The 25,607-nt window shown below is 43.1% G+C and overlaps 1 protein-coding gene across 1 annotated transcript in view; it reads right to left on the bottom strand.

The window, feature by feature from the left end:
* Positions 1–3,318: 3,318 nt before the first annotated feature.
* FGF9 (fibroblast growth factor 9) overlaps positions 3,319–25,607 on the bottom strand; it is a 26,634-nt gene continuing 4,345 nt past the window's right edge. Inside the window, exons 2-3 of the mRNA XM_010572648.1 lie at positions 22,646–22,749; positions 3,319–4,169 (exon numbers count right to left, since the gene is read on the bottom strand). Coding sequence (XP_010570950.1) covers positions 3,924–4,169; positions 22,646–22,749 — 350 coding nt within the window. The 3' untranslated portion in view covers positions 3,319–3,923. The remainder of the gene's footprint in view (positions 4,170–22,645; positions 22,750–25,607) is intronic.

Genomic DNA, 25,607 nt, shown 5'->3' with positions numbered 1-25,607 from the left:
TGATGCAAGGGACTCTGAAAGACATGCTGCAGATGCATCTTCTCTTACCTCCTGCCATATTCTGTCTCCAAAGAAACTTAGAGACTGCCTTGGAAGCAGTCTTTTCAACTCCCTCCTATTTGTATGTTTATTAAGCACACATTTATCTTTTTCCAGGGGGACAATAGCAATGCTTGACTTTTTACACCAGAGAGTCCCATCTCCAGCCTCCACATCACAGCCAGTCATTTATGAAAGGCATCTTTTTTTCCTCCCAGTTGGCAGGCAGTTTAAGTTCTGCACTGATTGGTGGTAATTTAAGACAATTTTCCTCTGATTTTTCTCCTTCCACTCTCTGCACTGCCCAGCTCTGCTAGGTTTCATCCACCCCACTTAAGTTTGGGAGCACTGCCTGACACGTTAGCAGATGCAGCTCAAAACCAGCCCATGCAATAACATTGCTCTGAATCTCCATCACCTTTGTGCCCACGGTGCTTGCCCAGACAGATCTGCTTCAGGTGAAATGCTGATGCAATTCTTACCGAAAAGATATCCCCCTGCTTTTTTCCAATTTAGCAAAAGACATAGAAAATATTGATGGTTTTGGTCTTCCTGGAATTTTCTCACACCCTTTCTAGGAATAAGAAAGGACATCTTTTTGCAAGCCTGTTATTACACATATAAGAAAATGCTCTGAAGGGACATCAAGCAAATAATACCAATTTTCAAAATTCTATAGCAATGTATTTATACAAATTACAGAATTCTGTATGTATTTACACACCATTACAGAATATTAAGTAAATAACACCAATTGTTCCTTTGTTTCTCCCTCAGATTTTTCTTCAAGTGAGTTTTAGTGCTTAAGAAAGGTGCCAGATGGACAGCATTAGAAAACGAAGACTTTTGTTTGTCCAGAGCACAGGAGGAGTGGCACTGCAAGCCTCCCCGCCTTGCCATGTCAGCTCTCTCCAGCCCTGTTTTAGCAGGATCACGTAAGGAGCGGGAGGGCATCCGCACCCCTTCACGCCTTGGCAAAGGAGCTAAGCAGCACCCAGGTGACCACGGTTTTGCCCATCCCCCGCCAGAAAGCAAATAGAAATAACTCATTTTACACAAGTGACTGAACAGAATCTGTTGTTCACTACCCGAAACAGGCCGAATTTGACCCAGTGAACCTGCAGGGAGTGGCAAACTGCCAACTCCTGGACCATCCAGTCTCGCAATAATGCCTATGTTGAATTACATGTTTCTATATTTACATAAAGTCAGTATTTACACACCATTACGGGTTATTCGAGTAAATCGGTTACAGTTTATTTATATGGACTGCCATAAACTCATAACATTTTTCTTGGGTTTAATCCTTTCTTTAGAAAAATACAAAAAAATAAATTAAATAAAACATGTTAACTAGTAGTAATGACTTGCCTATTACTAAAAATCCAAGTGAATTTAACATTAAGACTCAAACCATGGCCTAGTATTGTGGCCTCAACTCATAGTATTTTTAACCTTTGCGATTAATTTCCCGGTGTATGTCAGGTTTACTGACAAAGCAGAGAGCTGTAACCTCCCCTCCTTGCGGTAGGATTGGCCTGTTTAACACTGAGCAATGAACCCTAGTCCTCCCCAGAAGCTTGCTTTCTTCTCCTACGGTCCGGCATGGCTTTGCACCGCCCGGACAAATGATTCAGCACCCGGTTGACCTGCAAACTGCCTGCAGGTCTCAGCAGCTCTGAAGAGTTAAAAACAAATTCGTGGGCCGCAGTCGAAGGCTGTAAATTCCCAGGCAATAACAGTCCCTAGACAAGTATGTCTAACTGTATCCTACAAATCAACTAACATAATTTACGTATCTTTATCATTCATAAACAATTATAATAAAATGCCACATTTTATTTAAGATTGCTGATATCGCTGGTTGATACATGGCCCCTCCTACCTGCTCGAGTACAGAAAGGTCACGTTCATTCAGGACACCAAGCCAGAGGTTATTCCAGAACAGAATTACGTCTCAAATAATATATATCACATGGACAAGAGTGCCTTAGAGCAAAAATTACTTAATTACGAATAGGCTACAAACTTATGTATAGCTCCTCCAAAGTACGTCTGTGCTCAGCCTCCGTGCCTCTGCGGACAGCCGGGGGTGTCAGGACCAGCCACGCTCCTGACAGATCCCATGGCAAAGGTTACACTCAACATAACGGCACCGGATTCAAATCCTAAGGGATACAACAACTACAAAATGCATTTGTCATATGGACCTTACATGATTTTTCTCTCTTTTTTTTTTTCCTTTAGGGTACTGGGGAAAAAAATGCCTCTTCCTAAGGGTTAATTCCCAAATGGTAACTGCTAATCAACGTGTTTGCGTGCTTAACATAAAATGCTACAATGCCTTAAATATTACATACTGTCAGCTCACTTACGGTTCATGAATATTTGAACATACTTTAGGAAAAAAAAAAAAGTCTAATACTGTCCCCCTCATTGTCATTATTGATAGAGATTTATTAGTTTCATTTTGCAAGTTTTACTTTAGGAAGGGCGCTAATATCATGTATTATGACAGTTCACACTGAAAGCAATTTTCCATAAAAGATGTTACAATGACCCCTATGGAACTTGTATAATTTCATAGTAGATAGTCAAGTGCACAAGTAAACATGTTTACAAGAGTGATCCTGTTAACCTGGTTCTTGCCCTCTGAAACCGTTATGTGCTATTTGTGGAATCTTAAAATTAATACAATTGTTGATATTACTTATGTTGTTTCTGGCATTCTGCTTTAGGAAAAAAAAAAAAGCATATTTATCATTTAGCTTTGGTATAATCTGCAATAGGTTTTAACAAGTAGAATATATTCCAACCCCTATATTTTCCACAGCCGTGAAGTTTACAAGGATGTAAGAAGTCACTTTATCAGAGAGGAAATATTACAGACACATAAAAAAAGTTGAAGACCCAGTTTTCTCTTTAATCCTCTGGGGGTAAGCTATGAAACAAGCAGTCAGAAGAGTGAGGACTCAGTGTCATGAGTGGTGTGCATACTTGTACAATAATACGGGCACAAAAGAGATTGTCACCTTTAGTACATGAGGGTCACTAGAATTTATTATTATTATTACCTTTTTATTGTTTTTTTTGTTTTTATCCATGCACCTTTATATTTACTTGCATGAATTTACCACAGGTTCATAGTGGCCTTTGCCATTTTAATGCTTACAGAGCCTAAAGCTTCCAAAATGCCTATCTGGCCTGTACATATTTCATTAAAAATAAACTCTATATAATAAATAAATATATAAAATAAATAAAATGTTGCCTTTGGAATTTCTATAAATAAATTTAACTTTTTATTTTTATTTTTTTACTAAGAGGTCTTTGCTTTAAACTCAGTGGGGTAAGACCCAGAGAGCGATTAACTGAAAAGTCTCTTGTTTAAGTAAGACTGCACCCTCCATGCCTTTGTAAATGCAGCGTACACTTGAGCAGGCCACCAGCCAAAAATCCTGATGAATCAAAGTATGGCAGCTATGCTGATATATGATGAAGTACAACTGATCAAAAATTTAAAAGCGTGTCTATTCCCCAGCATGCATCAGGCCTTCCTCCTCCTCCTTCCCTTGGCTCCTCTCTCGCACGCTCTCACTCCCATTCATCCTCTCCCTTTCTCTCTCTCTCTCGCACTCACTCTCTCGCGCTCCCTCTCGTACTAAATCAAGCGAGTGGGCATAGGCTCTCCTCCAGGAGGACAAACCTTTAAGTGCAGAACAAAATCAGCATGTTCCATCCAAGCCTCCATCATACATTATGCATGCGACAAAGTTTGGCAACAGTGGAGCTGATGTGATGACACAGCTAATCAATAAGAACCCACCGCATGAAACCTTTATAGTGGTTACTTTTTAAGGGCTCAAGTGAAGGAATTGTCTTTGTCAACTTTGGCTTAAAATATCCTTATATAGTTCCGGCACTTTCTCAGGGTCCACTGGTCTAGGTAAAAAATGTGTAAATTTTTGATGCCGTTTAGTCCTAGTCCCTTCTCTTGGAGTCCCATCTTTATTTAACGCAACGTAGTATCGTCTTCCAGTGTCCACGTGTTTATATAGATTTGATGAATATGTGTTATACCAGTTTTCTTCAAACTGCTCTCTGAATACACACTCCTGGGTTAATTTTTCCTACAGAAAGAAAAAGAAAAAGCAGTAAGGAGATAGATAGCCACAAAAATAAGCTATTTTTAAAAGAATTACTATTTTCACAGCTTGAAATCAGTACCTCCTTGCTCAATTCGCAAAATGAACCATTTCAACATTCCCGGTTTCAGCTGGGTAAAGCTGTATTGCTGGGTTTTTCATTAAGCAGTCACAAGGGTGGATAACACTATGTGAAGCAAAAACGATTCTCCAAAAGCCACGTTGCCCAAATCAAAACAGCAACAACAAAACTGAAAATAGGTATTTTAATTTCTGATCATTCCCAAGCAGCTCATAAGACATTACTGGACTTGTATAATTAATTGCTTCAATCATGAGTGCAGGCATTCAAATAAACAGACATAAATAAAGAAAACTACAACTGGTTTGCAGGGCTGTAATACAATTTAGGGCCTTAAAATCTCTTTGTCTTTTCATTGTATGGAGATCTTGATGCACTTCATTAATTTTAAAAGATACAATTTACTACCCTTCTTTTGGTTTATTATTTGTATCACGGAACCACAACCCAAGAAAGCATCAAACAGGAGCACAAACCTCACATGCTGAGATGCAGTTAGGTGAGGAAACTCCTCCAGGCTTGCTTTACTAGGGTTGTCCTCCTGTCCTACTGATGGGACCCACTGAAGACATCAACCATTCATGAGATTCCCCCTGCCACAGACTCCCACTCCTTCCAGTTCACCCACTTACTCAGTCTGTGTGTACCCCTCCAAACCCTTTTGGTCTAAATAGATTTGCTTAAAAAGCAGCCACCTGAAAACATGATTCATTTTAGGAAGGACTCACACAAGTGACTGAGCTGGAAGACTGGAAAAAAGGTGGTGAGCTCTAGCATGGGAGAGCTGATGGAAAGCTGGGAAAAAATGAGCCTGGAAATAGTCTTTTCAGCTGGCACAAAAAGCACTATAATGATAATTTAACACATTTTTTGTAACAAGAGTTCTCACTTGAATAGCACTCACATTGACCAAACCCAGCTTCCAGCTGAGGATCCATTTCTAATTCTTACAAAGCTCCACACAACACAGACTTCTGTGCACACATTTTATAGACATTAGATCTTAAAACAGTCCTTTTAGAAAGATGCACAGAGAAGGGAAAACGAAGACCCAGGCCCAGGTGCAGCAGAGCACTTACAGCACCTAAGCCGTAAATGTGTGCCTGAACACAACTCAGGAGCTGCAGCTCACGCTCCAGTGCCCCCAAGAAGCCACCATCCATGGCTTAATCCAGAACTTCCCAACACCCACCATCGCCAAAGCTTGCAGCTCGCCCTGGGACCTTTGGGGCCACCTCTGCTGCTCAGGACCCAGCTCACAACCTTCTCCCAAAGCGATCTGCTTCAGATGTTTCGCTGCTGCGTTACATGGGGGTTGGGGACCAGGGTCTCAGTCAGGTCCAAGGAGCCCTACGCACCCTACAAGAGTCACCCAGGAACCATCCCACGTGGGGAGAGCGAGCCAGCACCCCTCTGCACCCCTGCCAACGGGGTGCTGGGCTGCAAAGCCAGGGTGCCCCTCAGCACCCAAAGGTTTGGGATTTGGAGGTTTTTTTCTGAATGCAACCTGTGGCAACTCCACTAGGCAAGAAAGGCAGCAAGTAAGCAGCTCCTGACTTCCCCTTTGATGGGTGTTGGGAACCTCATCACCCTCCAGGAAGGAGAAATCCCCAAGAGGACCAGGATTTGGGTGTTAAACACTTGAGTATTCACTGCGGCAGCAGTGTGTGGACCCGGGTGGCCGTGGCTTGCGCAGTTGCAGGAGGAGCCTATGACGGGGAAGAAGAAAGACAGCAGTCCCATTCCTCACACCCTCTCCTGCGGTTCGGCCGGAGACCTCCCTCCCCGCGGGTCCAGCTGAGCAGTGTGTGCAGAATCATGAGCACAGGCGCAGGCCAGCTGTGTATAACAATTTATTTTAGAGACGTTTCTGACTATAACCTTTTTAATGTGCAGAGTAGTTCAAACACAGCAACACTCCACACTGGTTATAGGGAAAAGAGGCACAAATCCGTCTACATTAAATCCGTATCTATGGGCCAGATCCTGCAACCTCCTATTGGTAATTGCCTCTACGTTCTTTGACAGCCAGAATATTACTGGACCTCAGCAGCAGCTGGAAGTTACACACATTGCAGTAGCCCCCTTGTACAGCCTCAGTGTACAAACTATTATAAAAACTATTCAGCTGCTATAAAGATTGTCTTTAAGTACAGCTTTCCTTAGTGTTTTATTTTGCATGAGGTTTAAAATCACTTCGTTTGCTTTAAGGCAGAAGCAGATGCTAAGGGGTATTATATACTGGGCCTATAGGTCCATGGGGAAAGAGAAACTAATTCAAATTGTTTTCCTGCTCACAGAAGGCAATAGGATCACATGACAAGCACTGCAGAAGCACTCCCTGCTAAAAATAGCAACATTTTAGGAAGATATTTCAGTCCTGTCTTGAATTCATTAATTATTCACTTCATCTGCATTTTTTTTAGCATCATCATAAATTTCTATCTTTGCAAGAACAGTACTTCCCCATGCCCTGAAGGAGAAATTTTAAAATAGCCTCTCTTTATCTGGCAGGTTTGATGGATCATGACAGTGCTATGGTACACTTAACTAGCAGACCTTGAATAAGGGGGTTTGCATTGTACTGTGCTCTGGATGAGTTCAATGGATTTCAAGCTTACAAATTCAATCTTTATTTTACAAGCTTACCCTGTTTTTACTTTTCATCCTCTTACAACACAGCTACATCTCTTTTGTCCTTCATCAAAATTCTGAGAAATTCATGTGTAGACAGCAGGCGAATACTGTAACATGAACTTAACAGAGCCGTTGTTAGGATGTAGGTTCAGCTATGTAGGGACACTAACAATCACACTTTCAGAGAAGTGAAATAATTTCTTTATAAATTCATCAAACTGTTTCCTTCTAGGACACCTAGAAATTCTGGTTGTAGTCAGAGACTACTGGAGTAAATTGGTGTCAGTGACTTTGGATCAGGCCCTGTAAATAATGTGGGGACCAAAATCCCAGCACATCCTTCTTCCCATGCCCTGGGAGATCCTTACGATAACGGCTCATCTAGTACCACGACAGACAGAAACCAGTATCTGCTAGGATAGTCATCTATGTACAATCATAGAATAATTAAGGTTGGAAAAGACCTTTAAGATCATTGAGTCCAACTGCGAACCTAACACTGCCAAGTCCACTACTAAACCATGTACTACCACAACACTACTTAACGCTAGCTTACACTCATGTTTTGAGCACACGTGCCTTTATTCAAGCCAGAAATGAGCATAATACAGGGGTGAGGCTGGTCCATCCTGCCAAAAAGCACCTTCTTGCCTTGCCAGCTTAGGATGGGAAAGTCTTGCTGAAAGCCAACTCTCCCAGTATGCAAAGGAGACGGTGTTTCCTGATCACAAGTGGCTTGCGTTTCCCCTTCTGCCTATTACTTTCAGAAAGTCCATCTACGCACAATCAAAAAGCAAGGTTTAGCCCTAGAATGCAGTGATTTTTGCATACTTTTATGCTAGCAACTGACTCCTCTATCATTTTTGTAGTGCCAATATTTCCTTGCACCATACTTAATGTCACCAGACATCTTTCTTGAAGGCTGACACCAAAACCAAACCTACCCAACTGGAACAGCTATGGAAAGTAACCTGCATTCCTGTGAAAGGGGAGGCTGCCTGCCTTGACCAAATCATTTAATTCAGGGGCCAAGTAAAAAGGTGACCTCAAAATTATATAAATCAGATGTTGCACCACATACCACACATTTTCTGTGAGGACTGTTCATAGAGTATTCCACTACAAAGTGATCGATTCTCATTTTACTACATTTCCACGCTTTACCTGGGTTTTTTTTACCCTGTTATTTAAGTTGGAACATTCAAAAAATTGAAATGTCCAAAGACACACATATCACAAGGACAGAAACCCAAGGCAGACTTAATTCAGAAGTCTGCTAATGCCTGGTCAGTGTTAGCAAGTCCAGAATCCTTTTTCCTTCCTACATTCTCCACCATCTAAGCAGGGAGAAAAATAATTATGTTATCCTATTTCCAGGTAGATCGATTAAAAGTGAGATTGTAAATTCATAAAGTACATCATTACAGCCACCACAACAAAAGATTTGCCAGCTTGTTTAAAAATAGATATCCCTGTGAAGCAGCTAATTGGAAATAAGTGGAAATAGGCAAAGCACATGTACACTGCCCAGAGAATGGTTTCATGACTCTAAAGAATGGTAAGACATTTGTGCTGCTTAATAGTTGAAAGCACAGTAGAGTCCTGTATAAAACACATCAATATTCTTTTTTTCTTTTAAATAACCTAGCAGAGCTAAAACTCCAATTTATTTTGTAACCTGACAAAAGGAAACCTCTTCAGACCATCATTCCTAAAATCACAACAAATACATTTCATGTCTAGCAAACTCTTCTGTTCTATGCCATGTATAGTTTTCCCTCTTGCAAACTGCTACACTGACTCAATAGAGATACTTCTAATCCAGAATTCCAAACAACTCTTCACAAGAAGTATATCTGGTGTAGTCAGCACTTCCTACATACCTGCTGCACATTATCACTGTGTTAATCCACCCTGTCGTAATAAAATCATGTCTGAATATATAGTCTCCTAAATAAGTTCATGCAAATCCTTCATTATGGCTATATGACGTTAATAAAAACTGGATAGGTATCGAAGAGAAACAACAACAACAAAAAAAACCCTATTGTCTTCCAAAGTGGTTTTCTTTGCTGCTCTGCCTACAAACAGACATATTTTACGTGCAGTTGGCCCTTCCTATGCTGTAATGCAAACAGCCTCTGGAACATAGGACATTCAGCTAATAATTAACACTCATGCAGAGTTGTCATAAATAAAGGTGCAGTTTAGCATTTGCTGTGGTGTTGTCTGATGTCCCATGCTAAGCCTGTTAGTCTCTGGCTGGGTGGGCAACCTCCAGCCACAATGAGAAGCCAAATACTGGTGTCCGAGAAGCACCACCCTCCTTTCCAAGTCAGCCAGCAGCGCGAGGCAAGCCCTGCACATTGAGTGTCTGACTTGGTGAATGTCACAGAGTTTTCTTTGAACAGTTTAGCCAGGCACCCACGCTGCCACTCACATGCATTTCATACTCCATGGCACTTTTTATAAGATCAGGGAAGTTAGGCAAGGTGTCCTGGCAGAACCACAGTTGGGCAATTGCATTCTCCATACCTGAGGTCACCTTGTACCTTCACAGAGATGGAGTATTCATCTTAGTTTCTCCTCCTAAACTTCTAGTTAACTTGTATAAAGTTTTTATTATACATAAAACCCCACTTAGCCAAAAAAAAAAAAAAAAGTGTGACTGTTCTGTACTGCTGCCATGGAGTGGTTATAAGAGCGCTTAAAGATTAATATCTTTCATACAAAAATCTTGTAAAGTTCCCAAGACCTGGCAGGACCTGGTCCCCTTGGGAGCGTTATCATCAAAAACCGCAATAGCTACACAGATACAGACACTGTGGTGCTTCCACATCTCGATGAAGGGGGCAGAAAAGCAACACTTCCTGAACAAAGCAAGCAGACTCCAGCATCAACAATAAAACCCCAGGAGACTGTCAGTGCAGCAGGGATTTCATTGCTTCTCCCCTTTGCCCCATTGCCCTTTTTTCCGGCTCCCTTGCTCTCCACACCATCATGGACGTCCTCTGGAGGGACCAGACTGGGATCCAGCTATCCCAGGGTTGTTTACAGAGCTCTTCTGACATGAGCTGCAGGAGGATGAGATGCCAATTAAGCCTCCATCCATTTTTGCCACTGCCAAATCCACAGCTCTTGGTTTTACTGATATCCACTCCTTTGAGATTTCAAGTTTGCAGCATCTGTCGAGCTTTAAGCGTGCCCTCCCTGGGCACGAAATTGTTATAGGAAGAGCAACCCCGCTGCGCCCGCGCTCGCATCTGCCAGCACAGGCTGCCTACCAGCAGCCATGCTTATGTCCATAAAGGTTTGATTCAGATCTGCCCAGCCAAGTGCATTAGATGAAAACTCATTTTCACCTAACACCCGGGGTCTGCTCATGCTGCTGTTGGAAGTCACGACAAAGCTCCAGGGACAGGCCTGGGGCCACATAAGCTGTCACAGCACCATTTTTCTGGAAGCTGAAGAGCTTCCTTCACGCCACAACAGAGCAGGACCAGGACGAAGTCAACTCTTAAAAAAACAAACAAACAAACAAGCAGGTGTGTTCCCCTCCCGCCCGCGCCAGCAGGACCGGGCCCACACTGTGCCATTTACTAGTTACACTTCTGACCTCTATTTTATTTTTGGTTTCCCTGGCACAATCAAGAACTGCAGTCATCAATGTTATCTAAGCATCTAATTCATAACGCTTGGCTGAACCCTTCCAAGAATCAGAAAGCAAGGTGGTATGCAATCTGATACGGGGCCGGAGCCAATTTTTAAAGAAGACAGGAGAAAAGTTCCCATCAGCTTCAATGGAACTTGGATCAGGCTTGCAATGATAAAAAGGCAACAAATATTTTAAGACACTAAAAGAACCATTTCAGGCACGCTCAGATTTACTGAAAGCTGTAACTTGACCTACCCCACTCCCTGCTGCACAAATTCTCTTCTATCAAAAGACAACGTGTGTGTCAAACCAGGGCTGTCATCCTACAGCTACTCACACACTCTCTAGCCTGAAATACCAGTTAAGCTTTTAACTGAATAGAGATTTTTAAATAAAACATGCTTTCCTTAAATACAAGTAAGATGGAGCATAGCATCAAAGTGTTTTGTCAGTAATTTTTACTTTGTTTTGTGGTTCTGTAAGCACAGAACACCAGGTTAAAGGAAAGAGAGCCCTCCTTCAGCAGAAAGTGCTGCCTTTTGCAAGAGCAGCTAAACTGACACGCATTGTAAACTCACACAGACGTTGTAAAGTGGGTGGTAAAAAGTACTTCATCTGCATGAGTCTCTACACTCAGTGAGTAACCCCCAAACTGGATTTATCCATCATCAGAGAAGCACCTTATCCCTCAGCTACAAGGCATCAACACAAAAACAGCAGAACGCTAGGGGCCTTCATAAAACACTTTGTCACAGGGACCAAATAATTATAATATGTATGTAGTGATAAAAATGTACGCTCTAAAAGTACTTCATGTTTTATTCTTTCAGCAAGATGATTTGGTCAAGGACTGATGAACAAAAGCCTGCCTCTACATTTTATTACTGATTTTATGTAAAGCTACCTGCTAGGTACTAGTTCAGAGGACAGGGATATCACCGACCATGTTGTCACTCTCGATGGGGGGGTCATCAAACAAAGAAAGCATCACAGGCTATCGCATTTTGGAAAGATCCTGTCCTACTCACTGAAATGCCAAACATCCACTGGAGTCTTGGAAACCAATAAATTTGCCAGAGAGATTTTAAAATCTACAGTGCTTTGGTGAGCAGTGCAGAAAAGGGTTGGCACTCTAAGATCTTTACCCAGCAGGACTCGATTGCGTATTCAGTTTAAGGTGTTTAAAAATGAGACCTTTTAGTTTCCCCCTTTTTTTGGACACAAAGGAAGGACAGCATTTCAAAGAGCTGCTGCTGAAGAAAAGATGTCACAATTGCCCTTTTAGACAGCAGTGCTCCTCCGTTGGCAAACATTTCTCATAAGCGGTCTCTCCAGAGATGACTCTGCACGCTTCCCCCGTTCCTTTTCCCAGAGGCAATCCCACCGTAAAGTCATGGATCTAGATACACAGTTTTTAGTATTTCACTTTCTGAGTAAGACAAAAAAGACTTCCATAAGATTTGTCAGAAAATCCACATATTCTTGGTGTTGCTATGCCCTGACTTAGGTTCTCAGTGATACAGCTGACCCAGCCTTTGGGAAACGCTGGAGGCAGTGGGGTGGCTGTGCTCCTCCGCAAGCCCCCTGCTCCTCACACACACAGGCACATCAGTAGACCTGTCTTTCAATGGGTCAAACTTTAGCCATGCAGTTAATTTCAGGTTTGATGAAAGAAGTTGTCAATCTGTCTGAAAAAAAATATATAATAACAACTTCAACAGAACTGGTGACTGAAGAGCTGAAAGACCAGGCAATTGGTCTACCAGGTACCAGCAGCACACAGACCTTGCAAAGAATTCAGATTTTTAAAGAGAGAAAAAAACAAAACAAAACAAAACAAAAAACCCCAATGATTTTGTTTAAATTTTACATTTGTATATTCTAAAATGTCTCAAAGGATTTTCCTGAAGTCTTCCCCAATAAGTTTTCTGTTCTGAGTATAGATGATACACTAGACGCTGTCCTAACAAAGGCATCAGCAAGCCAAAATCCCCCTTGCTATGCAAAAGCAATAAACATTTACATGTTAAAAGACTGTCTTTAGATTGCAGACTCTCAAGGGCAGGAACCCTGTCTAGATTTAGGGTTTTAAGATGATGAATACAGTAGAGCTCTTATCTTGATCAGGGTCTGCTGACCCAACCATAAAATTAATTGGTGGTTTTACAGGAGCAGGTCCGATCCTGATTCCATTGAAGTCAATGGCATTTCAACCGTAATCGAATCAAGTCAAATTCTCCTGAGTCACAGTTGCCTGCATAATTGTGTTAAACCTGAAGAGTAAAGTTTAGCAGATTAAAGATGGACAGCCTGGGCCAGACCTCAAAAGCATGCAGCATCCACACCAGAAGCCAAGTTTTTCCTCAGCAGCAGTCGTGGAACACAAATATAAAATCTGATCTTCAAATCAAAAGTAACAGCAGAGGTCTGCCTTTGTAAAAGGAATGAAAAAGAAACCAAAGGGCTTTATAGAAGGGGGAAGAATGGATTTGCACTGTAACAAGCTTTATTTCTTAAGCTTTTTGAATGTGACACAAATGAACTGCATTACTGCACATCACCAAATCAGCCGGAGCACATTCAAGCTGCAAAGCAAACCTCAACCTAGACAAAATACCTAACGAAGTCCCCGCAGGGCAGACTTTTTCTACTCTGTCTTTGAAAATGATGAATGGTAAAGTGGGAAAGACTGCCACATTCACGTCCCACTGGCTCCTGAGTCAGAAACAGAGCACATCAGATCTTTATCTGATGCAGCAAATAATCCCCAAGCATCTCGCACTATGTTGCTGCTGATGATGCTCTTTTAGCATGCCACTTCAACACAGTATTCTCAGATCAGCTGAAGATGCTGACCCTTTTCACACCTCCGTTATCGTTAACATGGCTAGCTCCAGAAATATTCAGGGCTGCAGCAACTGGGGAGCTACACAACTGCAAACAAGTGAACCTGAAGACATTCAAGCTGAACATGCCCCACACTTGCTCGCTGGGTAGGATTCGGGTTTGCGATGCAGTTATGCCACTTTAACAACTACCTGCTTTCGACAGCGCGGTACTCAACCCCTCTCCCATCCCACACTGCGGCTGATTCCCCCACTGAGCGCTAGTGCTTGCCAAACAGGCAACAAGCCAGTTCAGGGAGCTAAACCGGCAGAGAAGCAACCATAAAAAAAAAAAAAAAAAAGCAAGCTTTCTTGTGTGGCTTTAGATCCCTAAATTAGCCTCCTGAGAGGGTCAGATGAGTGCTGGTGCCAGAGCAAGGAAGGACGCAGAAGCACGCAGCAGAGGCAGGGGACCAGGACTGGCCTTTCTGCAAGGGGGTTTCTGCAAGGTGTTAGATCACCTTGGCTGCCTCCTCAAGCAGCACCTCCAATCTCCCATTTTTGTAAGAATACAAAATTCCAGACATCTTTAATTAGCGGAAAGCAAATCATTAAATTAAGGTTTGAGTAGGATCTTGCTTTACCAAAGCTTAGCTTTATATATACACACATATATATATATCATTTATGTGGGAGATATGCTAATACTTTCCTGTTCCAGGCATGTAGTGAGAATCCAAGTTCAGCACAGAATTGCAGACCAAGGTAAGGACATCACTGAGGGTTTTCTCTTGTATAAAATTATCCTCAGACCTAGTAAGCATCTGGAATGAAGTCCTCTGAGGAAAACCAAAGACCTGAGGAAAAGTCTAGTATCTATCCCATAGGACACTATTAGCAGGTGTCCCTCTTTGGTGACAGGTGTTATAATTTGTGGAATTCTGATTTAAAAAACAAACTGAAGCCTTTGTTTAAGAAGAACTATAACGGCTGCAGTTTCTTGCAGAGCTTTCTCCCATATTACCTGTGTCAAATGTATGGATTCATCTATCAATTCTTCCTACACCACTACCCACATCTCAAAAGACCTTTCTCTTTTACAGAGCCCTTCATACCTTGCTGAGTGAGTTGCAGTTTCTGCTCTCACCCCCAACGCTGGTACCTGTGAAGAACACCACTTAACAGTACCCAGCTGTCAGCAAGGCTGCCCGTCCAAATTCAGAGAGAGGCTGTCTGCAAAGGTGAAGTAGAGGAGGTTATAGACAAATCTTCCCAAGTAACTAAAGTTTCAGGGCTTTTCTCAGACCTACACCTTCCACAAAGAAAACGTCCACAATTACAAAGCTGTTCCCTACCATACAGTGCAGAGAGAAAGCATTTATGCTTCATCTCCCACCTCCCTGCAAAAATTCCTCGGGCCAGCTCAAAATCTCACTTCCTCATGACCTGAAACTTCCCCATTATCCAGCCTAACCTTTCTTGTGACCTGTTCAAACCAATTCATTCTTGTCCTCTATTTCAAGGACTTTTTTTCTCTCCTTGGTGTTAAACCTCAATTTATTTACAGAGACCAAGGGCATTTTCATTCTGCAGGCTAAATAAGCCAAGATCTTTAGACCCTATCATTTGATAGTCTTTTCATCCCTCTGATCATCCCACCAAGCTCTTTCTGCACCTATTTCGGTTTCAATTCATCTTTTTTAACACAAGTGACCAACTGCACTTTGCATTTACACTAGATCCTACCAGTGCCATATGCAGTGGCACCGACAGAGCTCTCCCTGAGCCCCATGTGTAAACATTTTGGGCACTTTAGGTCACCAAGTCCCTTCTGTGAGGCTGCCTTCTGTGCTGAAAATGCCTCCCAACTTTGCAACAATTTCAGTAACGCACTACTACTTTTTTATGACAAGATGTTTAATGTCCTTAATAAAAGGGAATAAAACCAGTCCAAGGACCAATCCATAAAAACTCCACTAATAGCTTCACTCCAGCCTAATACTTTTCAACACTCCCCATTGCTGTCTTCTCTTCAGTTTTTTCACCATCTATCATACAAGTCTTTTACTAACACCCATTTTACCCACTGTAGCAAATGCTCTTTTCTGCGGGTCATACCTAACACAGCCCTGCAAATTAGCACAACCGTGTTTCCCATTTCTAGAAAAAGAAATTCCTACCAAAAATAAAATACAAGGCTTGCTTGAAACTATTTATCCGGCTTCAGTAAACTCATCTTGCGCGTACTTCCAGGTCCTCCTCTACTCTTTCATTTAAAAGCGTGTTCCTACGCCCCAAGCACAACCCAAGTCAGACTGATAGCCCTCCGGCTTCCCAGGTCGTGGCCCTGGCCAAACACAAACCGCTTGGCCGAAGGTCCACAAACACTCGAGGCTGGCAAACATCTGCATTGCCTCGGAGAGAAGCAAACCCTCCCTTGCCATGCTTGCTCCCACCTTCACACCACAACTTGCAGTGACCTGGGAGGGAACCACTGCGGCTGAAGGCAGCCCTTCTGCTTGCCCAGATTGCTCTCCAGTTCTCCGCTTCAATCCACCGGGCAGCAACAGAATCACTTGTGCCAGCAAAAGGGAGGGGATGGATGGTCGGTGGGAAAATAGCCACTTCTTTCAGCAGCGGTGTCAGCTGCCCCCGCTCCCTTCGTTCGTCACACGACAGGGAATCCCCCAGCCCCCTGTTACCACCCCAAGGAGACTATCAGAAACACTGGCTAGCCCAGTTACCTGCCACAGTCAGGCTATATTGCATTTACATTCCCACCTGAATACACCATGATTGTAAAGACTGCTGTCCCCTTTTCACTCATATAGCTTAAAAAGTTTTTGCCTTATATTTTAGTATATATTTCAGGGCCCCAGTCAGCTCTTTTTGCAGCAGTTTCCATTTTATCCCGATGCTTCTACACCTCTAAGATACGTGCTTTTCTGCAACCTGCCCTTCTCCCATTCCTCACAGACCCTTTGTCAAGCACCCACAGCCTATTAGCCTCCAAATCCTTCCCAGCAGTTTCATGCTTGCTGGGATACCGTTTCCACAGGATTTCTGCATCTCTGACAAAGTTTCAAGCCTCCTTCACATTCAGAGCCATAAGCACCTTTTTGAACTGGTCCCCTTCAGATCTCAAAGTTTGGCCTTTCAAATTAACTACAGGCCTGCTTCTTGCAACTCTTCTGCTTAAAGCGGATTTACTCAGGAAGACACGAGTTGCTGTTACTGCTAAAAGACACCATCGGGTTTTTGATCACAGGAGTGCCAGGTTTTCCTGAGCAATGCTGCTCACGTGGAAAGCCTGACCACTCCTCACAACTCAGGTGCCCCAGGAACTGCCCTCTGCCTCTCCACTATTTGGACCAGTTACCAAAAGGCACTTCATTATTTTACACACAAGCAGAAGGGTGTTAAACCTGCTGCCGTAGCCATTATCCCTCCTGGGATTTGACCACTCTCAGCCTAGAAATCTGCGCCTTCATTCAGGGAAATTCCATTTAATTTGCCCTCCAAAAATTGTTGTGCGCTGCAACTGTCCTGTTTCCAGGTTCACCTCAGCCACAGGTGCCTGCGTGTACACAGACAGGCAGATAATCCAGATTATTTAAAAAAAAAAAAAATCAATCAATCAGAGGCATATGGAATTGCTTTAGATTGGAGATGTTTAACACTAACAGCAAAGTGTGAGTGATACTGCAGTGTAATTTATTTATCTGTCCTATTCTTAGGTAACTGTAGCAACCATATAGTTGTCCCATATGCTGTTCCAAACATGCACCTTCAACCTGTTTTTTATTTCACGTTGTTTCCGTGCACCTTGACCTACCATTTGAAGGGCTGAACAATTCTCTTCCCTTATTTGCATGGGAACATAAAAGATATTTTTAGACTGCAGCAAAACCTATCCTTACCTACACCAAGCAATTTTCAGTAAACTATGAAAAATTGTCCCCTTTTTGTCAAAGATATTTCTGTTCACCCATCTTTGTAGCTGCATAGTCCTTCCAGGACTGTGGGGACCCAAACAAAAACACAAAATACTGCAGGTGCAGCCCTGCTGGGACAATAAAGAGGCATATCGTCACCTCCCTGCACACTTACTGGGAAAACATGTTTCTTCAAGGACAGCACTCTCTCTTCTCCTCCACCTTCTCCCCAGTAGTTTTAGGAGCAAAAGGCATGTTTAGTGTCCCAAAACCATTGGGACAAACAAGTTTTCAGTTAATTTTTTGAAGGACAGCAATTTATTACCCTGTTACAAACAGTCCTAAATCTCACTTTGCTGCACACATGCTGTAAGTCTGAAACCCAGAGGTGAGGAGCCTCCCTCCCTGGCTCCAGATCTGGGCTCTTCAGCTCTGTCCCAGCTGTTGTGGGCACATAAAGCCTCTCTCTCTCCCCTCCCCTCTCCTTCCAAGCACTCCTAGCCCTCTCCCCCTTCCCCAACAACTCCAACAGCTCCCCTCCTGCCTTCCCTCCTGCCCCCTGCACAGCTCCCCTTGTAGCTGCTCCAGATCTTCCAACTCCCAGTTTTCCTCCTGAGCTGCCTGTTGCCACCTGCCAAAGACACAAGGAGCAATGGAGACACCAGCATTTCATAGAATCAGAGAATGGTTTGAGTTGGAAGGGATCTTTAAAGGTCATCTAGTCCAACCCCCTGCAATAAGCAGGGACATCTTCAGCTAGACCAGTTTGCTCAAAGCCCCGTCCAACCTGACCTTGAACACTTCCAGGGATGGGGCATCTACCACTTCTCTGGGCAACCTGTTCCAGTGTTTCACCACCCTCACCATAAAAAATTTTTTCCTTATATCTAGTCTGAGAAGAGGAGCAGGGCAGTTCTGTGTCCACGGGAGATTGGTGGAGCAAGGATGCCAGCAGCGGGATGTAGCACAGCTCTCTACTGCAGGAGAGCCTGGGACAACGAGGGCAGCTGAGGTGATGATGTCCCATGGTCCTGCTGTGCTCAAGGTAGCACAGGACTGTCTCAGAGGAAAGCTTGCAGTGCGAACCATGGGTACCCCGTGGTTTGGGTGCTCATCACTGCCTGCCACGTGGGTGCCAACTGTTGATATTCCCAAGGGCAGCAGCGCAGGGCGGTGTGAGGGTGGCGACGGCCCACGAAGGCCTGAAGGTCGTGGGACTGATCAGAAAGACCTCCCTCACTCCATGGCACGGCACCGAGGAGCACAGCTAAGACACATTTGCTAACACTCTTGCCAGAGGTGTTGGCAAGAGCCGTTTGGCACTCGGGAAGGAAAAAGGTCTTCGTGTCTCGTCTTAACACCCTTCGGGTCCTATCTGTAGTTTGGATTTTTCCTCCTCTCCAATGACAAGCACAGTAGCTGTTGTGAAACATGATGAGTCATAGCTGCAGGCTGCAAGGGGAAGGCAAGGTAAAGGGAGAGCAGGAACGGAGCGAGACGGGAGGGAAAGCTGCTGTCACTGACCAGCCTCCAAGTCGTCGCTACGCAGCTACCACTGGCTTCTCTGCAGTACCACATCCATATATCTTCAGCTTTCCCTGGCTGAGTCCGTGGGATGAGGGGGAACTTGAGAACAGCCACCCTATGTTATACGCTGCTGCCTGAGAGCACCATGAGAGTCACTGTGCTCTGAACCAGAAGACGCAGTAGAAACTGCTCCCGGTAACGGTGGCAAGTTGGGAAGAGTTTGTCAGGCAGCTAATCTAGGAGGAAAGCAACACTTCGAGAAGGCCAAGAGGAACATGTCTGGATCAAGATACACTGAAACTGCCTTTACTGTTGCCTTTCATGAAAATTGGCAGCAATCTCCCATGCTGGCTGCTCAGCTTCGCCATATGTCCCATCTTCAGTGGCACCACAAATATGCTGGGAAAAATCTTCCTGTGCCAAATGTTTCAAACACAAATATAGAAGGATAGAAGTCTTTTAGGTCTCTGATTTGATCCACACCTAACATATTTTTCATGGAGTAATTTGAATATAAATATGATAGTGTCATAGACACAAGGCGTCTATTCCGGCAGTGTCAAGTGCTACAGTACTGACTGCCTGCAGAAACACACCTGCTCAGGTCCACAATGCTGATGTAGAGCAGGACCAGGTATTTCTTAGGTTGCTATTCAGTTGCGCGTAGGGAACAGTTTTCCCACCTTAGAAAACACATTCAGAGCCCTTAATGAAGAAACCAAGACAGAGGGACCCACATCCCAGCACAGGCAGTACAAGGACAACTTGCTGGTGATACAGAACAGTTCAACTCAAGTGACCACTCCACTTTATTCAGGTGAAAAACTTGAACCTCAGCCTGTCACGTATCAGTCTCGAAACTAATTTCAGTTAAACTGATCTTCTCTCTCGCAGAAAGATAATTCTGTGCTGGATTGTGCCTTGCTTCTGGTTCAAACTGCAACATTTATTCCCATCAGAGAACCTCATTTTCAATTAATTGCTTTTTTTTGACCAAAACCAAAAGCAAAACACTGTCACCTAAAAATGTCCAGCCAATTCTACACAAAAATCTGCTCTGAGGCCTGCTTATCTCAGTGTTTCTACGAGAGCTGACAGTTGCTGAAATATAGGCACTAGGATTGCTAGTGTTGACAAGGCTTTAAAGCATCATCACACTGAGTAGCCATTAGAGGTTATATTTCATTGGAAGTAATGTAATTCAATTACCATCACTCTTCAGTATGTCCCATCTCTGGAGGCTGACAATAAGCCATATCATCCATCAGATTTTAACCTGAACTTTGCATTCTGGCCCTATAGATTGCCAGATCTCCATTATGAATGGCTTCATATTTTTAGCGTCATTTCTTAGGGAAAAGAGGTTATCCAATTATATTGTACATCCATCTCCCTGCCTGTCTGTCCTTCCTTAGCTTTTCAACCAGTTTCAATCAGGAGGCAAAGGTCTTCAAGAAAATTAAGTTCCTATCAGTTTTGCAACTAATCAGAGGCACGGTAAAAAAGAGAAATCATTTGCACGTCCTACTTGGGAGTGGTGAGCTATGTAATCTCTGCAAACTGACAATCCGGTGAGCTTGGACAGCTAACGCTGTCTCTTTCTCCATGCAAGAAACACAAAAGGCTGGGGAACTTGTGTTACTGCAGGGACAGAAGGTCAGGGAGACGCATGTCTTGCGCTGAGAGACACAAACCCCTAGGAAAGCAGGCTCCTTTAGAACTGCTGCTCATGGAGCAACTATTTTATTAATGCAGCGAGCTTAGCAATTTACAAAGAATTTCTTGTGCATATTTCTTCAGCAAAGAATGTTTTGAGTAATTCACTCTGACAGTCAAACATATTGCAAACACAAAATACAAATTGCACAGAAAAGTGATGTAACATTTGCTTTCCCAAGTCTATGCATTTAAGCTCTATCAATAACCACATTTTCTTTTTCTGAATATCTGATCTGTAGAGTAACTGATTCACTATGTTTATCTGTTTAAACGATTACTCTTACTGATGATTACTAACATTACTGATTCATATTACTGTTGTTGTTCTGCCTTTTTGCTGCCTAACTGAACCATAAAAGTACTCATGACTTTGCCAGTTCTTTATCCCATTCATCAGCTGCACAAGGATTGTGACTTATGATGACTTACTCACCCCTCACGGGCAACTTGTTTACATCTGTCATTGCCCCCATTCCCTTTCTCTCTTCCTCTCTATCCTTCCAACCTTTTCCTCCTCTATATTGCCATTTATGCTAAATGCCTTTTCTTTGGCCTTTCCCACTCACTGCTTGTCACCATCTCTGCATCTCCCTCTCTCCCATGTCCACACATTCTCCATCCCAGACTTGCCCCTCATTCTACCACCTCTTTTTCTGCCTCCCACATACACTGTCATGATCCGTACCTTCCGCTTTCCTCCCCTGATCTGCTCTTTGCTCAGAAGACAGTCCCCTTCCCCTCTCTGCCTTCCCTCTCTCACACAAAATGTTGCTAGAAAGGTACCAGTGAACCTCGACACCCCTATAAAACCACTTTTTCTGGACCTTCCTGGTCTCGCTTCCTCACACTCCTCCACGGATCACGTTATACGAAAGCTGGAATTGCCTCTGACCCTTTCTGTTTTCACCTGCCCACTCCTCACCACCTTCTCGTGTTTCCTCCCGCTCTCACTGCTGTCCCACTCAGTTCCCTCCCCACCCTCCTCCCAGTTACCGTTACTCCCTTCTGACATGGGTATCTTCAGCTACATCCAAAGCCACTCTCTACCACTTTAACTCCTTTTGGAGTGTCTCTCTTGGCAACGTTTACACCATCAGTCGACCCTCGTCACCTTCTCCATGCTTCTAATGAAGCCCAGTGAATACACAACCTCCCTTCACTTTAAACAGTTGCTTACCCTTCAAACCCGCCATCCTCTTCCTCAAACACAACTGCTTCTCCAGTCCTTGTCAACTTTGGAGGTCGATACTTTACTGCTAGAAGAGGCTGCCTTCTACTATTTGGGGAGTTACCCACTCGATTTCAGATTCCCCCTGCCCACGATCTACCCAGGGCGCGAACCGCAGCGTACGTCAGATGTCTCAAGTATTCCCAGGTGAGGCTCACATCACACACACGCACACACACACACGCTCCTCTGCTGCAAGACAGCCCGTGTTGCCGAGAACAGTCACTCATCGGCTGCAGGTAGGCTGGTTTGCCAGCCTAACTCCCACGTCTGAAATACCAAGTTTTACTCCTCCCTCACACACGTTACTCACTCCTGCTGCCATCCCGCAGGGAGCGCCAGCTGAACTTTCAGGACAAGACCACCAAGCCTCTTGCCCTCATTCCTATACTTTTTATAACTTTTACCCAGACCTATTTCTCATCTTCTCATCCACACCTGACACCCGTTACCTCCCCCTCCACTTTCTTTTGTCCATTCCTAGAAAGCTCTCTGCCTACGCACAAAAGGCAGCGACTTTGTCTCTTTTCAGATCTCCACTGAAAGGACACATTTACAAATCTTCCAGTACATCCTTCAGTCTTCAGTGACCAGCTCTGGCCATCAGTCTCTATTGTTTGTATCTAAATTGTCGTCCATCTGCATTATTACTCATTCCTGATTTTGTCACCTTTTCCCTCACCCATATTTGTTATACCACCCACAGGGTCTTGTTTCAAATTAGGCTGCAAGATATTTAGAGCAGAAACAGTGCTTGTACAGCACCTAGTGCAATGGTGGCTTCTAGGAGTTACCAAGTATTTTTCCCACAGAAAGTAAGGATCATGACTGCCCAAGGCTAGCGGGAACTTACCGAGCCGTACAGTTCCCCTTTCTCATTCATTCCAAGGTAGAGTCCACTGTCGACTCCTCGGATGCTGACCAAGCCCACTGCTATACTGATAAATTCCAGTATACCTATAAAATGCAGGAAAAAACAAATAATGTACATATTGTTTCCATTGAAAGATATTTTTTTCCAGAAGTGACTGATCCCTGAGTGACAAGCAGCTATTTTCAAAGGCTTTTTCCCATTTTCAGAGTTGTTTGGAGGAAGATGAGGAACAAATGAATATATCTTAAAGTACGATACTTGGAACAGTGAAGTCCTTTGAGTCTTTGCTAGAGTGATGCATTGCAGGCACCATTAATGTACCAAATTAAAAGACTACTCTCAATCTTTCTCATCATCTCTAAACACAGATCCAAAGCTCAGTCGTATTCTGATTTGCACAACAAATAATACATTCAAAGAAAAAAAAACAAACAAACAAGTTTTTAGATTGCCAAAATTAGCAGTATTAACCTATGAAATTTGTCTTGCAAAATAAATTCTGAAAAAATACATTTGAATCAGATTTGTGAGATAAAAACAACTTACACATGGAACCAAAAGATCTACTTCCAGGCATCAATGAAGCAGGAATATGGGGAAAGATTTACTCACAGTATGATCTTCCAGAGGCTTGAGAAATGAAAATCCTTAGTATAGTCCAGAGTCTCACACATTTCTGTCTAGATAGTAACCATTCTCTCTGGTGTGTTATTTTTTACTCATCTCAAATTCAAAAATTAAAATATTCTAAACCTAAGCAATAGTGTATAAATGATTAGGTCTTCCCATGCACATAACAGCAAGCTCACACAGACATTTGTGCACTAGAGATAAGAACATTTTGCAGAGAGAAGCACTGCTTCCGCAAAGCTCCTAGGTTCAGCATCAATGTGCATGGTACAGCAAGTATGTGTATCAAATATCAGCTCATCTGGTTCTGAGGGTTTGGGGTTTTTTTGGCAGCCTTCCCTGCAAATTGCTTACCTCTTCAGTGAGGATGCTACCAGCCAAACCTTGCATAAACCTAGAAGTCTTGTGGAAAAAATGGAAATTGCTTCCTATTTGGAAGCACTCATGTAAGACTGTAATGATCTCACAGGAGTTATCCAGCAACATTCAGAAGCACAGTGCTGTGTTACGCTACTTTCTGAGCCACAAAATAAAGCACAGAGTAGCATTTTCAATATATTTTGTGAATTTTCACATCTAAGCACACCATGTAACTATTTTTAAAGCTTATTGGAAACTACATTTACATGAAATAATAAAACAGTACAGTACGTGTTGAGCCTCACGTGGACAATAAAAAAGCACTTTCATGCATTTTTGGAACAATTAATTTGGCATCTCCCACAAAATAGTTGTGCACTAATCAATAACAGGCATAAATCTAACATAGCACAAGTTGAAGCCAATAGGGAAAATTTATAGCCAAGCTAATGTAAAGATGAAATGTATTCCCTGTAAGGGACTATTGATCATTACCTTATATATTATTCAGTACTACAAACACCATAGTCTTATTGTTTTGATAATCCTGTTTTAAGGCCTGGGCATGTTAGATTATTCTCTACATATGCACAAATAAAAAATACTGGGAGGAAGTATTCAGTAATTATGGAATTTTTTTTTTAAGTAATAAAAAGTGGTAGCATGCTGTTTATCTGGTATACATAGTATCTCAGATACAACCGATCCATTGAAATCATTTAAACATTCCCATTATATCTGGACATGCAATACTTGCAGATTTCTTACTAAGGCTTTTTCTGTAAAGCTTTTACCAAACTATCATATTACCTGATACATATTACCAAGCAATTTTAACTGAGGTTAAATCTTATGTTAACTGTGTATTATACCATACTACAGCTAAGTTAGTAAATCTGGCATCTTTCACATCAGTATAAATGTAGACTTTAACTGCTGTCCTCATTTCAAATATTTGGGTGCATGCTGCTTAGTGTGTCAAAAGAACAAAATAGCACTGTCACGTCCTATTGCAAGTGCAGAAGATGAATTTAAGGTACTTGGCAAAGAGCATCCACATGTTTGAGATCAGAATAGAGACTGATTTTGAAATATTTAAAAGCCTATTCACAGCAAGTTTTATGTGCCATGCTGTTAAGTCCTTCAAGAGATTATCTGGGGCCAAGCATGCAGTCTTATACAAGTCTTGCCACTTTAAGGATTGCATGATTTGGCCCAATGCTCCTGTGAGTATTTTCACTGTATAGTTTCTACAACATACAGGTAGTACTTAGGACCTGAACCAGATATTAAAATAGATATTCCTTTTCAAAATGAGACTGGGCCAGATGAAAATCAGCACAGCTCCAAACTTTAAAAGCTAGGGCCCTATTCATAGATAAAAATGGGGAAGAGAAGAAAAGGAGAGAGGAAATAACTGTCTCAGTGCGTAGGACGCTGAATATCTTCTTGTCAGACACCAAACATTTTCTTTAATGAAACCACTTCAAGGCAGAGACCCGCTCCTCCGCAGAGACGTGAGGAAGAAAGTTTTGGGGAAAGTTACGCCTTGCACGTCCACATCAGCCCTTCACGCACCTTCTTCCACGCCATCCAACTGACCACGCTGACCGGCGGCAGGACGCCAGCCTGACCGCCAAGGCCGGTCCTGCTCTCCTGCCAGGCTCGCAGGAGAGAGGAGATGGGTCACCCGCACAACGGGGAACGTTAACTTTCGTCTAGTTTAGCGAACAGAGCGGTGAAGAACAGACCGACAGAAGCCTTTGCCTTGGCTTTAAGCAGCGGACATCCCTGCAGCTACACCTCTTTCTGTTGCTGCCGTTCCGCCCCTCGCACGTTTTTGTCTTTGGCTATACGTAGCCTCTCTTTGCACCGCTGGATTGAAGCGGTTTCGCTTCCACTCGGCACCCCAACGCACCATCAAGGGATTCGGTGAAGAAGCGCCTCCGCC

This window comes from Haliaeetus leucocephalus, unplaced genomic scaffold (genome assembly GCF_000737465.1).
Source record: "Haliaeetus leucocephalus isolate CR32 unplaced genomic scaffold, Haliaeetus_leucocephalus-4.0 Scaffold351, whole genome shotgun sequence".
NCBI classification, from domain to species: domain Eukaryota; kingdom Metazoa; phylum Chordata; class Aves; order Accipitriformes; family Accipitridae; genus Haliaeetus; species Haliaeetus leucocephalus.
Note: the sequence above shows the minus strand (reverse complement) of the source record. Positions and strands in the feature narration are given on the sequence as shown.